The sequence below is a fragment of the Rhyacophila brunnea genome, unplaced genomic scaffold, assembly GCF_057557595.1.
Source record: "Rhyacophila brunnea isolate RB1 unplaced genomic scaffold, BYU_Rbru_1.0 scaffold_3, whole genome shotgun sequence".
Lineage (NCBI taxonomy): Eukaryota > Metazoa > Arthropoda > Insecta > Trichoptera > Rhyacophilidae > Rhyacophila > Rhyacophila brunnea.
The window spans coordinates 52,378,104-52,393,844 of record NW_028232965.1 but is presented as its reverse complement, the minus strand read 5'-3'; the positions used below and the strand labels follow the sequence as shown (position 1 = coordinate 52,393,844).

Genomic DNA, 15,741 nt, shown 5'->3' with positions numbered 1-15,741 from the left:
CTGCCTCATTGTTACTTTTGTTTCTCCAAGGACAAACACTTAGAACCTTGTAGTTCTCCACTCGCGTAATCTGAACCGGCCTTTAGTCACTAAATATGCCACTGGGTACAATATTAACAAGCACCATAAAATTATTAACATAATCAATAGGTGGGGAAAATATATATAACTACAAAAAAAGAGACTTATGAAATTTTAGTATTAACACTTGATGGTATTTCCGGAACGTTTTTAATGTGGTATAATTCATATTCGTCGACCTTATCATTTCAGGATTGCCGAAGTTGCATTTTAACTTGCATCGCTGTGCAGTTTCAACATCCAATAAAAAGAAAATATCGTCGGGTTGGTACCAAAAGTTGGTATGTCGATAGTTTAGGTATTTAGAGTTAATAACGGATTATGTGTCTATATTATATAAATATGTATGATAGAAAAAAAAATCGAGGTCATCCGATATATAGAACATAGTTTTTTAGCTATTCATTATTTTAATAAAAATACGTAACGCCCGATTTTTCGATTATCCAACATTAAAAAAACTGTAAAGATGCTTACAGTATTAATCTAGATAAAAATCTAACCAAATGTCAATGAAACGAGGCAGTCAAATCTTTGTAATGGCAATAACGGATTTATTTTAGTTCAATAGTTGAGCTAAAAGTTAAAACTTCTTAACATACTTAATACTTCTTACAGTATTCGCGTAAGCCGCAGTTGTGTCAAATACAATGTACTAGTACATACAACATAGTATACAACGCGCATTTGCCAATGTTTTCGGCCATTTTGCGGTAACTCTCGCGCCTGAATTATCATTCTTTCTCCTACAACTGTCAGAGCAGGTTGGTGCGTGTTCGTAATTATTTGTGAAACGTTATTAAGTGTTAATAGTGATACCGGATGAAGGTCTCCCACAGGAGACCACCTCAAAGGGCGGACCGAACCATCATCTTTCCCAAAACACCACAGCCTACGTCCACTCTTCGCGGTTCTCGCAACCCTCGGCCGAGCGGAGCCCGCCTCCTCAAAAATTCGAAATCCGAATTCGTCCACGCTCCCGCCAAAACACAGACGCGGCCTGTCGAAAACGGCCGCTCGCGCCGCCACTAGTCAATCCGTCGGTAAAACAGAGAGAATGCCGGTAATCGGACAGTTGGACGTGCGCAAATAAAGCTCTCTCTCGCATCGGACACCGGACAGCTTCAGCGGATTCATTTGTCTTTACTTTCGTTGTTTGGCGATTAATAATTGTTATATTTCTCAATGTTTTGATCATAATGTATATTGATTATGATATTATAATATTACAAAAGTCCACGTGTTTATAAACATGTAATTATTAACCGGACGAAACCGGTCCTAATCTCTTGATTAAAAGTGGAATAAGTACTACATAAAAATTGCGTTTTATTAAATAAAAACAACAATACAATGCAGTTCCACCATGAATTGACAGTTAACAAAATAAAAGAAAAAAAATGTAATTATTACTTATAAAATAATTGGTTATAAATTCGTGACTTGTCACAATGCATGGTGCATCAATTCGAATATCAATAAATAACTTAATTTTAGTTTTGTTTGTAAGTTGTATTAACTATAATAATAATATAACTTATCTCATATAACATTAAAAGCCAAGTCCTCTGACCTATTTCTTAACTAATATAGAATCATAATAGCCAAGTTATGGCTTTGTGACGTGTTGCGTTTCAAGAGTAATAATTTAGAATGTCTGCCTAGCTTTAATGTTAGTGGCTCGGTTATCATTCGTTTTTATAATAACAATGATGAATAAGATTTATTAACATAATAATAATTGTTCCAGGATCCTATGCTGTTATCAACTCCTACGGAAGAAATCAAGGATCACCAAAATCATTGCCCATACCGGACGTTATACTAATTTTTTTATTAGTCATAATATGACGAGTATGAGAGGGTGGCCTGTTACCAATGTGTATAGTGAATTAAAGAAAGGATATTATACTAAAATGTTGTGATAACTAAAGAAAAGAAAAGAAAAAATTGTGTCGTGCTGGAATAATTCCATAAGAAATAGTGTCTTGTATTATGAATGTTTTTAAAATCAACTATTGATTGTCCATTAATAAATTAATTAATTTTATAATTGTATCATAGAAGTTTGTATGCTATTTTGGTTTACCCAGATTAATTAATACGATTTATTTTAAGTTTTTTCTCTTTATTAGTTTATGTAATTTTATTATTTTCCTGATTTTTCCACTGCATACTGTTGAAAATAATGTAATTCCTATGACATTTTACTATAATAAATTTCGAAATTTGTATGTTTTACTTATAATTATTATGTGTATTTGTAATATGAACTGCTGGTATGTCCATTAAAATATTTATAAATGCATTGAAATTGATCATTGATAATATAAAATTGCTTTCATATTTATTTCTTTTACCTATAAACCTTCCCTTTCTTCAATCCTAACACAATGATATGCACAGATAACTGTCAAAAGAGCTGATTCATTTCTACCAAAGGTTTGTAAGTCCCACCTCACCTTACAAAATGTGATTATTTTGTATGATTAATTTAATTTTTATGTTTTTTAACATGCAGGGATAACAGTTAATACTTCAATTCATCTAAATAAATAAAACACAAAGAAATTAGCATAATGCCTGATTTTAGAGGGCATGTTAAACTTTCAAATTGCGATTACTCCATAACATGATTTCGAGACTTACCAACATTTGGCAGTATACCGACGATATTAAAATGGTTTGTCACAAGGACACACATAATATTATTTGTAATATCGTCGTCGCGCTTGCAAAATCCGCTATGTAATAAAACACAACTTTTCAGGAGAAGGAAAAAACTGATTTACTCAACAATGCCTCACGTTTTTTACAAAGAAAATAAACTGAAAATTAGATAATTACTTCGGTTTCAGTATAAATGATATTTTATAATACAATATTTAACACTTTAGTCGTAATAAATTTTTTTTGCGAGTAAAAGGCACATAGCTTGTTTTATTTGGGTCTTTAAATCCGTTTTGTGGTTGAGGCAGCACATATCGGATTCAAATTAACGCGTATTTTAGACATAGCGGATTTTGCCCCAGGTAAAAAATGATAATTGCATAATTTAATGATATTAAATCTATGCGTAAAACAGCTTTAACCAAGCCAATAGGCTGTATCGAACAAACCTTTATATTTCCAGCTAAAATTTGACATACAAATGAGTAATAATTATCGAGTGAAGGGGAAATAAAAACATCCAGAGTAGGATGGATAAATAAGTAAACAATTTTATTATAGCACATCAAGAAAGTTACATTAGATTATAATAAACAGTTGTATAACCTACCTACTTACCGGGCTTTTAAAATTAACACTCTTCTTTAAGTAAACACAAATGATTGTGCAATATAATGTAATTTTACACTTTTTTATTGCTTAAATATTATTTGTCGACAAACGTAAATAATCCGCTATGTGCACTAGCGCTGATAGTAAAAGGCGCATTCTGAAGCGAAGGTCAGTGCAAACTCCGTCATGTGTCATTTAACAGGCGCAATTAATAGTAACTTTTTTAACTTTAAAATGCGATATGTGACCGGAATATTCATAGCGTATTTTGCAAGCCATTTTTAAGTGAAAATACATAGCTTATTTTGCATTTTTCTAAACTAGCGTTGATATTAGAAAACGGATTTTACAGGCCCGTCCATCGCGTCTCGTTCTATCACATAGTGTAAAAATGTAAAAACGCAAAAAAATGTTTGTCGGATTTTGCAGGCGCAACGACGATATGTAACTATGTTATTGATTAAGATGAAGACAGAGATACACTTACCGTCCTGTTAAACCAATCTCGGCATTTCTGATTTTTTCTTTCACTCCAAAATAATTTAGATACGGCCAAAAGTACATGAGCATCGTGTTCACATTTTTTAAGAGCATCAACCTGAAATATATAATTCCATTACATTTATAACATATAATTCAAAATAACTTATTTCCATATGCTGCTAAAGATCGATTGATTCAAAATATATCTTGGATTCACTGAAATAATTATATTGGTCTAACTAAATCAAAATAACATATTGAATATAATACCCCGTTTACACGTGCATGGATTTAATGTTGACAGTAAGTATTATCGCGGCCATAACAAGAAAATATATGGGTAAACATGTATTATCCTGCAGTCGCAAGCTTGCCTGCATGAATCAAAAAAGTTTGGAAGCTTCTGAATTTTCATGCAACAGTAGGGATTTTTTAGATCTACGCCTGCGCAGTAGAACGATAGTGGCAAACCTGCCGGCAAAAAAACGAACTGTACTCATTTTGATTTTCACTACCTGTCAAATAGTACCATAAAATGATAACGTCGCATCTCGTTTACTCTTGAAAAATGAGATCGGAAAAACAGTCAGCACTTTTATGTGTAAACAATTATTGTCACACGATAGTTTAAAATACACACTATTGCTGCCAGTAAATCCATGCACGTGTACATGTGCTGTAACTATGTTTTTATAATTTCTTTGATTCTGTGATTCTTTAGATAGATAGATAATTTCATATTCATCCAATATTCGGATGTTATTTTATAGCCCATCCCAAAAAAAATGTCAAAAGTTTCCATCAATATCGCAAAGAAATAAAAACGAGAATCGTTTATTTTTTTATACCTTCAAATTTCTTGTTTTATTCACTTCGAAATTAGATCAATGAAATTCATATTAAATTATTGCAATACAAAAAAAGTCTTTTCAAGAGATTCAGTGTTTACTTGGTGGTGATTCATGATAATCATTTATATCCCCACATATAAAAATTGCATTACCACACGTGTTTTGTTCACATGGTGAGTTTTATGAAGTAGGTAACAGCTTTTGTATGTGGTGAATACCAAGCGATGCACACATTCTATGAAAAACAATTTATTTAAACTCACACTTTTTGTTTTGCGTTGTGGTCTGGCTTCAAGGAAAATGGCCTCAGCCCAAAGCAAACCAGAATTCGGACACTCCTGGAGCGCCCTCGCCATTAAAGAGTTAGCTATTTCGTATTTCTTCCCTCTAATTTCAACTCGAATAGCTTCTAACCTAAAAAAAAGAAGCATAAATTAGTATTTACATTTTATGTATTGTAGAAAACACTCGGAACCCTTTCTGCTTCACAAAACTCCTCCATGAATTTTTGTCATTAAGCAGTCTTTTTGCGTCCGTCTAGGTCATTCTAGCAACCCGTAGCTCCGTCATCTACGCCCTGAGAGTGGTATTCATCAACCATTGACTGTTATATTTAAACAGTGCTAGTTTGACACCTTACAAAAAGAAACTGTATGCTGAGTTTCGAGAACAAATGCTTGTGGCAGATACTACTGTCGAACAAAATCTTGTCAATGTGTTAAAACTGTGTAATAAGCCCCTTCTGTTTTTAACCGCATTTCGACTGCAACGACTTCCGATTATCTACGAGTTGTCCATGTGTTAAAACTGTGTACTAACAAGCCCCTCCTATTTAGTTAATCGCACTTCGACTCCAACGACTTCCGGTTATTGCCTAGATCTTCTCGTTGGACAGTAGATGTGTGGTGGTACGATTATGGTAAAAAAAGGAGATAAAAGAGTGGACCATGCAGTCTCTCATCTCAGCCAAGATGAATATGCAACCCAGGAGGACGTGGCTCGGCCATGTACCATGGATACCTGAAGATAATCTCAACCTAGCCTGCTTTTCGTCTATTTGTTATACCAAAATAACAAATATTTGTGCACTTACCACAATTCAGGTACTTTGGCATTTCGTAGTCTAGCCTTTTCTAATACAGATCTAGTCTTCGTTATAAGGCCTCTTTTCTCTTCCAAAGCTGACAGAAGAATCCACAAAGGCACGGATGAAGAGTTTTTTTTCAACTGCAAGAGAAAACACTTATTAGTATTGAACCAAAGGTTGTTTCATCGCCGTAGAAATAATTCAACAATAAAATTGAATTAAATTTCAAATGTCTCATTATACAGGCGGACCTCAACTTTCGAACGTTTGACTTTCGCACAATTCGCTATTTCGCACATTTAAAAAAAATCATTTTTTTAAAACGTTGCGCTGTGGGGTAAAGATATCCCCCTCTCGCTCGCTCACAAGCAAGTGCATTTCTTGCATCACTTGCATCCTGCTCACACCCGTCACTTTGCTTGTGAGCTAGCTAGGATAGGTTTAGCGAGTGAGAAACGGAAAAACTGCAGTGTTGATACGAACAAAAAGAAATCAAGGACTCATAAACTTCACACGATCGAGACAAAGATGGAAATTATTAGACGTTCTGATAGAGGTGAATCTTTTGCATCAATCGGACGTTCGTATGATACAAACAGGTCTACGATATGTTGTGATAATTGTGGAAATATATCTTTAAAGATTGTTTCCAAAAGACACGGCATAGTTATGGATGGAATGGAAAAATCTTTGTCATCGTGGATCGATGACCAATATCAAAAAGATGTCCCTCTGAGTATTTCAATTATTCAAGCGAATGCTCTTAGTTTGCACAAAGATTGGAAGGCTAGATTAAAAGAAGATTGTAACACGATTTTTCAAGCAAGTAATGGTTGGTTTATATTAAATTCACTGAAGAATCGGCTGATGCGGATAAAGATGCTGCAAAAGAATTTATTTCCTTATTATCCAAAATTATTGAAAATAGAGAATATTCCTCTAGCCAAATATTTAATGTAGATGAGTGAGGTTTATTTTGGAAAAAATGCCTGGTCGTACATTCTTATCTAAGGAAGAATCAGTTGCCCCTGGGCATAAACCTTCTAAAAATCGATTGACATTGCTTCTTAGCGGAAACTTAGCTGGTGATTTAAAATTGATGCCAATGTTAATTTATCAACCAGAAAATCCCAGAGCATTGAAAGGGAAAGATAAAGAATTGCTTCCAGTCATTTAGTAATCAAATAAAAAAGCCTGGGTTACTGCGTTAATATTTAAAGATTGGTTAACTTTACATGTCGTGGCAGCAGTTAAGCAATATTGTAAAGTTAACAATTTACCATTTTAAAATATTTTATTTAAAATAAGAAAAAGAAGAGTGGCAAACAGTTAACTCTTGATAACTTTTTAAGGGAAACACCCGCAAACCTCACTTAATCATGTCTCTTAAACGCCTCTTAAACATCTTATATTTACTTGATAAATAAATATTTTAAAATACACACAATTTAAATATTTTTTTTACTTCCCTCTACTTTCGAACATTTAACATTCACACACACTTTCAGGAACCAATTATGTGCGAAAGTCGAGGTCCTCCTGTATATTGAATCTTGAATTCAAAATAACTAATTACATAATATAGTATTTTGTCAATATTCATACCCCGCTATTATATGTCGCTTGAGCATTTTCTAACTGATTGAGCTGTTCTTCAATCTGTCCTTTCATCATGACCAATTTTGGGAAATCAGGGTACACTTTGATGGCTTCTATCAACAGCTCCAAGGCCACGTCCAGATTGTTCAACGCCCATTCCAGCTTTGCAGATTTCATCATAACCTATAAACCATTAAAACATTATGGCATCCGCAAGATTGAGATTGGTTTAGAATAGCATAAGAGATTTCAAACACACCCTAGGAGTGGGAGCAGAGGCTCTAGCTTTCGCCAACAATCGTCTCGCACGGTCATACTCTTGATTTTCGCTTTCAAGTTTTACAGCGGCTAACCAGATCTCTTCTGAGTTGGGATTAGCCTGGAAAGCCAGGGAAAGAATACCTCGCGCGGCTGGAACGTCGCCTGTAAAATAAAGAAAGATCTCAAATTGTACAGTTTGCCAAATTGCTTAAATTTTATACGATGCGATAAGATAAAACAAAATTAAACGTCATGCCTGTCCAAGTACTCACATTTTGTCACTAACCCATCGTTTACTTTCCTTCTACAGGCACTCTTTGCCACTGCTATACAGCGGATTGGTCAAATTATAGACTAATTTTCTAGCATGATATAATCATGCAGACAAATCGTGGGTCGGGATGTGTAGTCAGGTAAGTCACAAAATAGCAAAAATGAGATATGAATGCCACTATACTAAAAAAAAAATTATCTTTCATTATGTGTAGTCAGGTAAGCCGTACGTCTCACCATTGGCGAGATGCAGTTTCAGTCAAAACATATTTTTTATTTTACGGGGTGTGTACACAGTTAAGTCACATGAGTAGTCAGATAAGTCAAACATTTTGTGTGACTTACCTTACTACTCATAGTTGGCTTACCTTCAAACGTCATACCTACTCAGTGTTGATTTTTGTGAATCTAATGTATTTTTTAAGATATTTTGAGAAATTTTGAATCATATTATAATAAATTATGACTTATATAAATAAGTAGGTATGTGTATTATGTGTAAATAATAAAAATATACCAAATTTATCGAATTTGATTTATTTAAATCTAAAAACACGTACACAATATCCAAACAAATAATCTTGCTTCTAGGTTCAACCACATACTCCAATAACTTGTATGTTGGCGATTCATTGATAGCATAAAAGATCCTGATTTTAATATTCAAGAATTAATAGTCTAATTTACCAACATTGAAGAACCACGCGCTTCATGCTCAAATAGTGCTTCCACGATTACACATCACAACGATGTTTTAACCTGTTACCCTCGTTCTCGATTGAGAAGTAAAAATCACCAAAAATGTAACTTAAGGGACGATACAAAGCCTTCAGAAATGATAAAAAAGTTGCACGAAATAATAATTCTGGCTAAAGTTACACAACAACTACCTATAATGGAAGTTATGAAAAAAGTCGTATCAGACAAAGCGAACCAGGAAAACAACATTTTCGCCAAGTAACAGTTCAATGTTACTTGACTGTTGAACTGTTACGGAAACCAATTTGTAAAGGTTGTACACTAGAAACATTAAGTGAAAGTCACATTTTTTTGAATATGTTTTGAAAAAAAAGTGCGACTACTTCCGGTATAGGTACTTATTCAAGAAGATGCAAGAGGAAAAATATCTCTTAAAACAAAGATAGCGAAGAAGATAGGCAAATAGCAAAGACACATATACTCTCAACTCCATCAGTATAAGATTCATAGCTCGAGAAAGGACTGTCAGAAAATACTTACCGCCACATTTGACAATAATTGTGATGTATTCTCAATATTTGAAGAGTTATTAGCTCTAATTCCATCAATATTCGTTTATACGCAGAAATATTCCATGGCATGAACTTAACATTCAAACGGCCAAATAAGGATACTTGCCAAAAATGCGATAAACTTAACTTAATTAAGAATTCCACCAACGATGAAGAAAGAAATAAAAATCGTGAGGAATTGAAAGAGCATCATGACGAAGCTGACTTTGCATGTTCAGCTAAAAGTTGTGATAAAGAGTACTTGCAAGATTCCTCTTGCCAAATTGTAACATTTGACATGCAGCAAAGTTCCCTGGCCTTTTACAAACGACATTTGACAGTGCATGATTGTGATAATAACTAGGGATATTGCTATGTATGCCATGAGACTCTTGCTAATAGAGAAGCTAACGATATCGCTTCATGCCTGTTAAAATACTTAACCAAGGGGATACATGATAATATTAAGCATGTGATCATGTATTCTGATAGATGTGCGGGTCAAAACAAAAATAGCTACGTAGCTGTAATGTGCATGATAGCAGTAAAACATTCTGAGACTTTAAACAAAATTGATCACACTTTTTAGTCCCTGGCCACACACATATGGAGTGCGATAGTGATCATCGCATAATTGAGAAGAAAAAAAAGACATTTGGTGGAACGATCGAACATCCTCATGATTGGGCCAAATCAATGTGTGAGGCTGCAAAGAAAAATCCTTTTAAAGTCACTGAAATGACTCGTGCAGATTTTTTAACTACTCGGATCGATTAAAAGGACCATTGCCACTCAGAAAAATAGACACAGATGGGAATAAGTTTGTTTGGATTGATGTTAAGTGGCTTCAATTCAACAAACACGAACCGGGAATAGTGAAATTTAAAAGAACTCTCGACGAGACGACTGCATTTTAACAAATTTCATATATAAGACGAGACAAGACGAAAGATTTGATAGACTTACTTCCATACATTTCACCGTATTATAGAGAATTTTATGAGTCACTTGAGACATCTGAGATAGTCAGTGATATTTAACCTGATACCATTGAAGAAATCCATACTGAAGTTTAATGATAACGATGAACCTTTATAATATTCAGGTTTGTGTGCCTTTTCACTACTTAAATAACATTAAAGTAAAAAAAAGTTATAAAAATGCTACTTTTAAATTTATATAATATTTTGTTAAATAAATCAATAAGATTTATGTATAAAATGTGTGTTTTATTGCTAATATTAGTCGGATTAACATGAAAACATAACAATATTACTTTGTGCGTAGTAAGGTAAGTCAATCATTTTTTGTGCAAATCCAGTTAAGTCAATTCCTTTTTTTTAAAACCAATTAAGTTTTAATGAAACAAAATAGTTAGAATACTTCTAGGACATATAATTGAAAGCCAATTACATGTACTTTGATTTGTTATCCATAAAAAAACATAACTATAATTAGGGGAATGTGGGGAATTTTTTGAACTTTGTTTTTGCTATATCTCAAAATGACAATTTGTGACTTATCTGACTTCACATCCCGACCCACGAAATTAATAAAAATGGTTACAATTTAGAAGGAAAATATGATTACCAGCCATCCATTTGGATTTGGCACCCATGAGCCAGAGGACCTCCGACTTTGGACAATGCGCGACTGCTCGTTGCAGCAGAGACTCGAGGGTAGCGCGGGTGCCACGGGACCTTTCCAAGTGCGCCGCCCGAAGCCAGATAGATTTCTTTGAAGGGAATACGGTTAGCGCGTGCCCGTACACAGCCCTAGCGCATTCGAAGGCTCCTTGATTTGCGCACTGAAATAAAATGATAATTTTTAAATACATTTTTATAACCCTCTAATTATACAAGACGACAGACGGTTCACACCAATTGTCGTGAGCAATCATTAACCTGAAATAGCAATTACACGATTCAGATGCTAATTGAATTGTTTCGGCGCTTATTACTGGTTCAAATATACGTTGTGTTGCCAGTGTTAAAAATTAAAAGTAAACCATAAAATATCTATTGGTCAGCTTGGTGGCTGGCTACACCAAACAGTCTTTCTTAATATTTTCTTAATTCAAATGCCACCACAATCTATTAGGGATTGCATTTTGATATGAAACAAGTTACTGATTATATTCACTAATGAAGTATTTTTGTTTTGTGAATAAAGTACAGCGACTATCATTATAAAAATAAACATCAGACTGATTGAGTATACCGTACGCCACTGGACATAGACAGTTCACATGCTTTAAGCCAATCTGTCACCCCAATTGTCGAGTTGGATCGGAGTAAAATAAAATATCGCCGCAGTGAAAAGATTCAAAATGACATTTATCAATTGGTCAGGGTCCGGATTGGCGTGATTTGTTGACTCTGCTCGTGTATAAGACACGAGACGACTTCACAGTTTAACGATCTGGTGTACTAGAGACAATAAAATATATACAGTAACGATTTAACGTATAAATTTGACTTACATGATCTGCATCCTCCATCCAAGTATGTTTTTGATCTTCTGACTCCACGCCATGCCCGATAATTGCACGAACGATCACCTGCAATAAACAACATACCGGTAAATGTATTTCGTGGAAATAATTATTTTTCAAAGTAATTAGCCAAGGTAGAGCAAAAGTTCCTATTTGCAGAACTAAAAATGTCAATCTTTGAGATTTAAGAATTAACCCTTAGACTGCGTATGGCATGTAAACATGCCATAGACTTTATCTCGTATTTTTGACCAAACTAGAAGAGACACTTGTGGATAATATGCTTTAAAAATTAGTTCAAACCTTTAGGTAGACATATCAGGCAACAGATCATAAAAATGTCAAGTAAAACACAAGGAAATATATTTTTGAAAAGAACACTCGTTATTCAGTAGTTTGAATCGCGCGCCATTGCGAAGACGGGTGTACTAGTTGCGTCACCAGGGTTATCAAAACAAAACATTGGTCATGCATCGAAAAGTGTGCATCGATAATATTTTTATTTACCTTTTAATTAATTATTATGATTACGTTAGTGTTATGTATTTTTTCTTAGTGATTTGTGATTTCGATAGAAACATTTTGAAGATTTGTTTTTAGTATTTTTTGTCATTATAAATATAAGTGAAATAATTATTTCACCCACCAAAATGTCACTACCACATAATATTATCGAAGAAATAATGCTGGAAAATATTTTATCGATGCACAGCTCTCCAGTAAATTTGTTTGGATTTGTTCATTGTTCCATATTTGATATTTACATTATTATAATGGGTAATAATTTTTATTTTTATGTGCCACGAAACTGTGTTAGCTCTGTTCACATGCTCATATTATGCCTGGCGATTATTCGACAGGCCCTTTGTACAATGAAAAAGCCGACGGCGCCTCATAAATTATATTATATTAATATTTTAGCAGTGCGGTAATTATTTTTAGTGTTTTATTCTCCAAAACATCCTAATGAATAAGTGGATGACATTATTTTATGGCGACGAAAATAAATATAGGTTCAGAATTTGAAACGGTAATAAAATTTGAGTTTACGACTTACTAAATGCGATAAGCGATAACCCACTGATTATTCCACAAGTGATTTAGTAATATATCTGTCAGACCGTAACTAACTACGGCAGCATGTACTCAACACAGCCCTGTGTATGACAAATACAAACGCGGCGAATTGCTCGGTAGTATGTATTGAAACCGTCTATGTGAAGAGCGGACGGCCGCCATTTTGAACGCCCGGTCAAAGCTTGGATATTTTTTAGCGTCTTCACTTTCTTCGATTTATTTTAGTGAGAATGTAACGAATATAGTTTATTTCTTGGTGCATTTGGAATAACTGATATATAGTTCATCTAGTAATCTATTTTTTAATTTTGGAATCGATCTGTTTTAGCTGTAGTGACCGTTTTAACAGATCACTTGACTGAAAATAAATTCCCGCGAAAATGGCTCGCAGCGAAAGGGTTAATAAGGATAAAAAAAAATCCACTATATTAATTATTGGCAGGGGACAATTTGTCATGAGTAGATTGACTACCAGTTAATAAACGCTTCGGCATTATTATTTAAAAATCATTTATAACTGCTCGCGTGTAGGTAAATGGCATAAAATATCTAAAGTAGGGCCCATTACTTGAGTAAGGAAATCGGAAACGCCAATATAGTGATGTTAATATCTGTGCAGTTTATCAACAAAACCATACTTCATTCATTCATTAAATTTGTTTCAAAAGTATGTTTAATGACAATTAATACACAGTAAGGACTTGAGAAATGTTCCATCGCTCTTACCTGGCATGTTTGAGTGGCTCCAGATTTTTCAGCCTCGGTGGCTTCCTTGAACCAGTGCTCTCTGTTTATCTCCACACCGTTGGCGCTCAATGATGTAATGGCACGGTCAATAATCTTTTCTACCATAGCATTATTTCCTGTTAAAAAAAATATATATACATATATTACCACACTAAGGCAGAAATTTATGCAAAGGTTTGATGCCAAGCAGTGTTGCAAACTTTTTTTAGCCCACTTTTATCTTTCTCTGTGGTTTCAACACTTTCAATCACTTTACAGTGAAACCCCGAGCTTACATTTTTGTAGGGACTGACAGAAAACGCAAAAACATAGGGAAAACATTGCTTTGAACATATTATATCAACGTATTCTTTTACGAGAATGTTCTTTTTCAATTGAACTGACAATGTTTTTCTTTGCTGAGACATTATTTGAACGGGCTTTTGATTACCTATTTCAGACTTATATTCTGGAACATATAAATGTAAAACCGGGAACTAAATGTTCTAAAATGAAATGAGACGGCAGAAACTACATGAAAATAGCAGGAAAACGTGAATTCCAGACACATAAATGGAGGTTCCACTGTACTATGATATGCATTAAAAACTACAATCAGTGGTAAACACTACATTCTGAAATTAGTGATATGTTGTGTTTCATGTTGATTTATGTTGATCAACTGTCTGTTGTATGTTGAACAACATAACAATCAAACCAGAAATTGAATAGGAATATTTCGACATATCAGTTTTAATTAAATTAACAAAAGTAGCCTTCAACTTCATTCAATTCAACTTACAAGTTGATGAACTTTTTTGAAATGTGATTTCCACTTATCAATTTAGTTACAACTGTCATTCAACAGACAGTTGACCAACAGAAATCAACAAGTAAGAACAATATTTATTTTGTATATTCAATTCAATTGCATAATAATGACTCACACACTTGACGCTCCTAATAAATGTTGAACAATTGTACACCTTTTTGCTAATTTTCGTTTTGCTTGATGAATGCTGTTCCTAACTGCTGGTAGTAAACATAATCTGCGGGACCCTAACAAAATGAGTATAAACATTGCCGACTCAAGTAGAAAGCCGATACATTCACAACGACTGGTCCTACTTTTTCCGCCCCTCCCGTTGTTGTTTATGTATGAACTGTCATTGCCTGTCATTGTTCCATACTGACGTGTCTGTCGTGTTCACACAGGGAATGGTGTGATTTGAATGGATAAGTTACATGATAAATAATACACTAGCATTAACACACCTTCTACACATGTGATGTAATCAATGCTACATATTTTTTGGAAATTGATATCACCACCGGTTTTTGTGTGAAGGACTATTCTGACTTTGACAGCTGATGAATAACAGGAATGTATATTTTTTATTAATAACACTGATAGTTAATATATTTGAATTGAGGATTTTTTGTAATTCAATTTGAAACGAGAAAGGGCGAATCAATATGTCAAGCAATCTGGGATCTGATTTTGACAGCTGAAAAGTGGACCACTCGTTGCTTGTGCAAAAAGTTATGCTCAGGCTTTATTAATCTACACCCACGTTGTCCGCGCGGCTTAAGCGTTGGACTATCACGCTGTGGGTCCCAGGTTCGAATCCTGGGTCTGGCAAGTACACATATTGTTTTTCAATTTGTGTGTGAGTCAGGGTATGGACCTAATAGGATGAGCAAGTGGCTGACATCCATTTCTTGTAAAAAACAAAATCTTAATACAAACCTCTACTCTGTGGAGGCCCATATGATCCTATTAGGATTGGACATGGTCGGAATGAATGAATTATTAATCTAAAGATGGCGGTGGTATAAGATAAATTATGAACTCACCATTAACTTCTTCCAACTTGGCGGCTGTAACCCAAATTTGTCTGTCGGTGGGAATATTTTCTCTCGCTTTGTTCAACACTTTGCGAGCGTTCTCATAAGACTCAAGCCTGGCGAGAGCCAGCCAGAGTTCGACGCTGGTCGGGCAACACTCCACCGCCCTGGACAGCAGAATTCTAGCATCACCGGGATTTTCTAACTCCACTGCAGCCTTCCATAGGCGGACCGAGTTCGGTATGTGCTCGAGAGCTTTGCGAAATACTCGACGTTTCGCCTGTAAAGGAATTATAGATGAATGTTCCTGTCTTATTACATTGTAGGGTGGATCATTACACGTAACAAGTATATATCATAGCAATGTACAATATACATGGTATTTGTTGATAGTTTAGTCTAATAGATATAATCTTGAATAACCTCAGA

At 34.5% G+C, this 15,741-nt stretch overlaps 1 protein-coding gene across 1 annotated transcript in view; it reads right to left on the bottom strand.

The window, feature by feature from the left end:
- The window catches only part of Prp6 (pre-mRNA processing factor 6), a 29,021-nt gene that overhangs the window by 2,284 nt on the left and 10,996 nt on the right, over positions 1 to 15,741 (bottom strand). The window contains exons 9-17 of the mRNA XM_085953369.1: positions 15,322 to 15,592; positions 13,465 to 13,601; positions 11,650 to 11,727; positions 10,758 to 10,974; positions 7,643 to 7,806; positions 7,390 to 7,566; positions 5,791 to 5,924; positions 4,961 to 5,111; positions 3,851 to 3,961 (exon numbers count right to left, since the gene is read on the bottom strand). Of these exons, the coding sequence (XP_085809495.1) occupies positions 3,851 to 3,961; positions 4,961 to 5,111; positions 5,791 to 5,924; positions 7,390 to 7,566; positions 7,643 to 7,806; positions 10,758 to 10,974; positions 11,650 to 11,727; positions 13,465 to 13,601; positions 15,322 to 15,592 (1,440 nt within the window). The remainder of the gene's footprint in view (positions 1 to 3,850; positions 3,962 to 4,960; positions 5,112 to 5,790; positions 5,925 to 7,389; positions 7,567 to 7,642; positions 7,807 to 10,757; positions 10,975 to 11,649; positions 11,728 to 13,464; positions 13,602 to 15,321; positions 15,593 to 15,741) is intronic.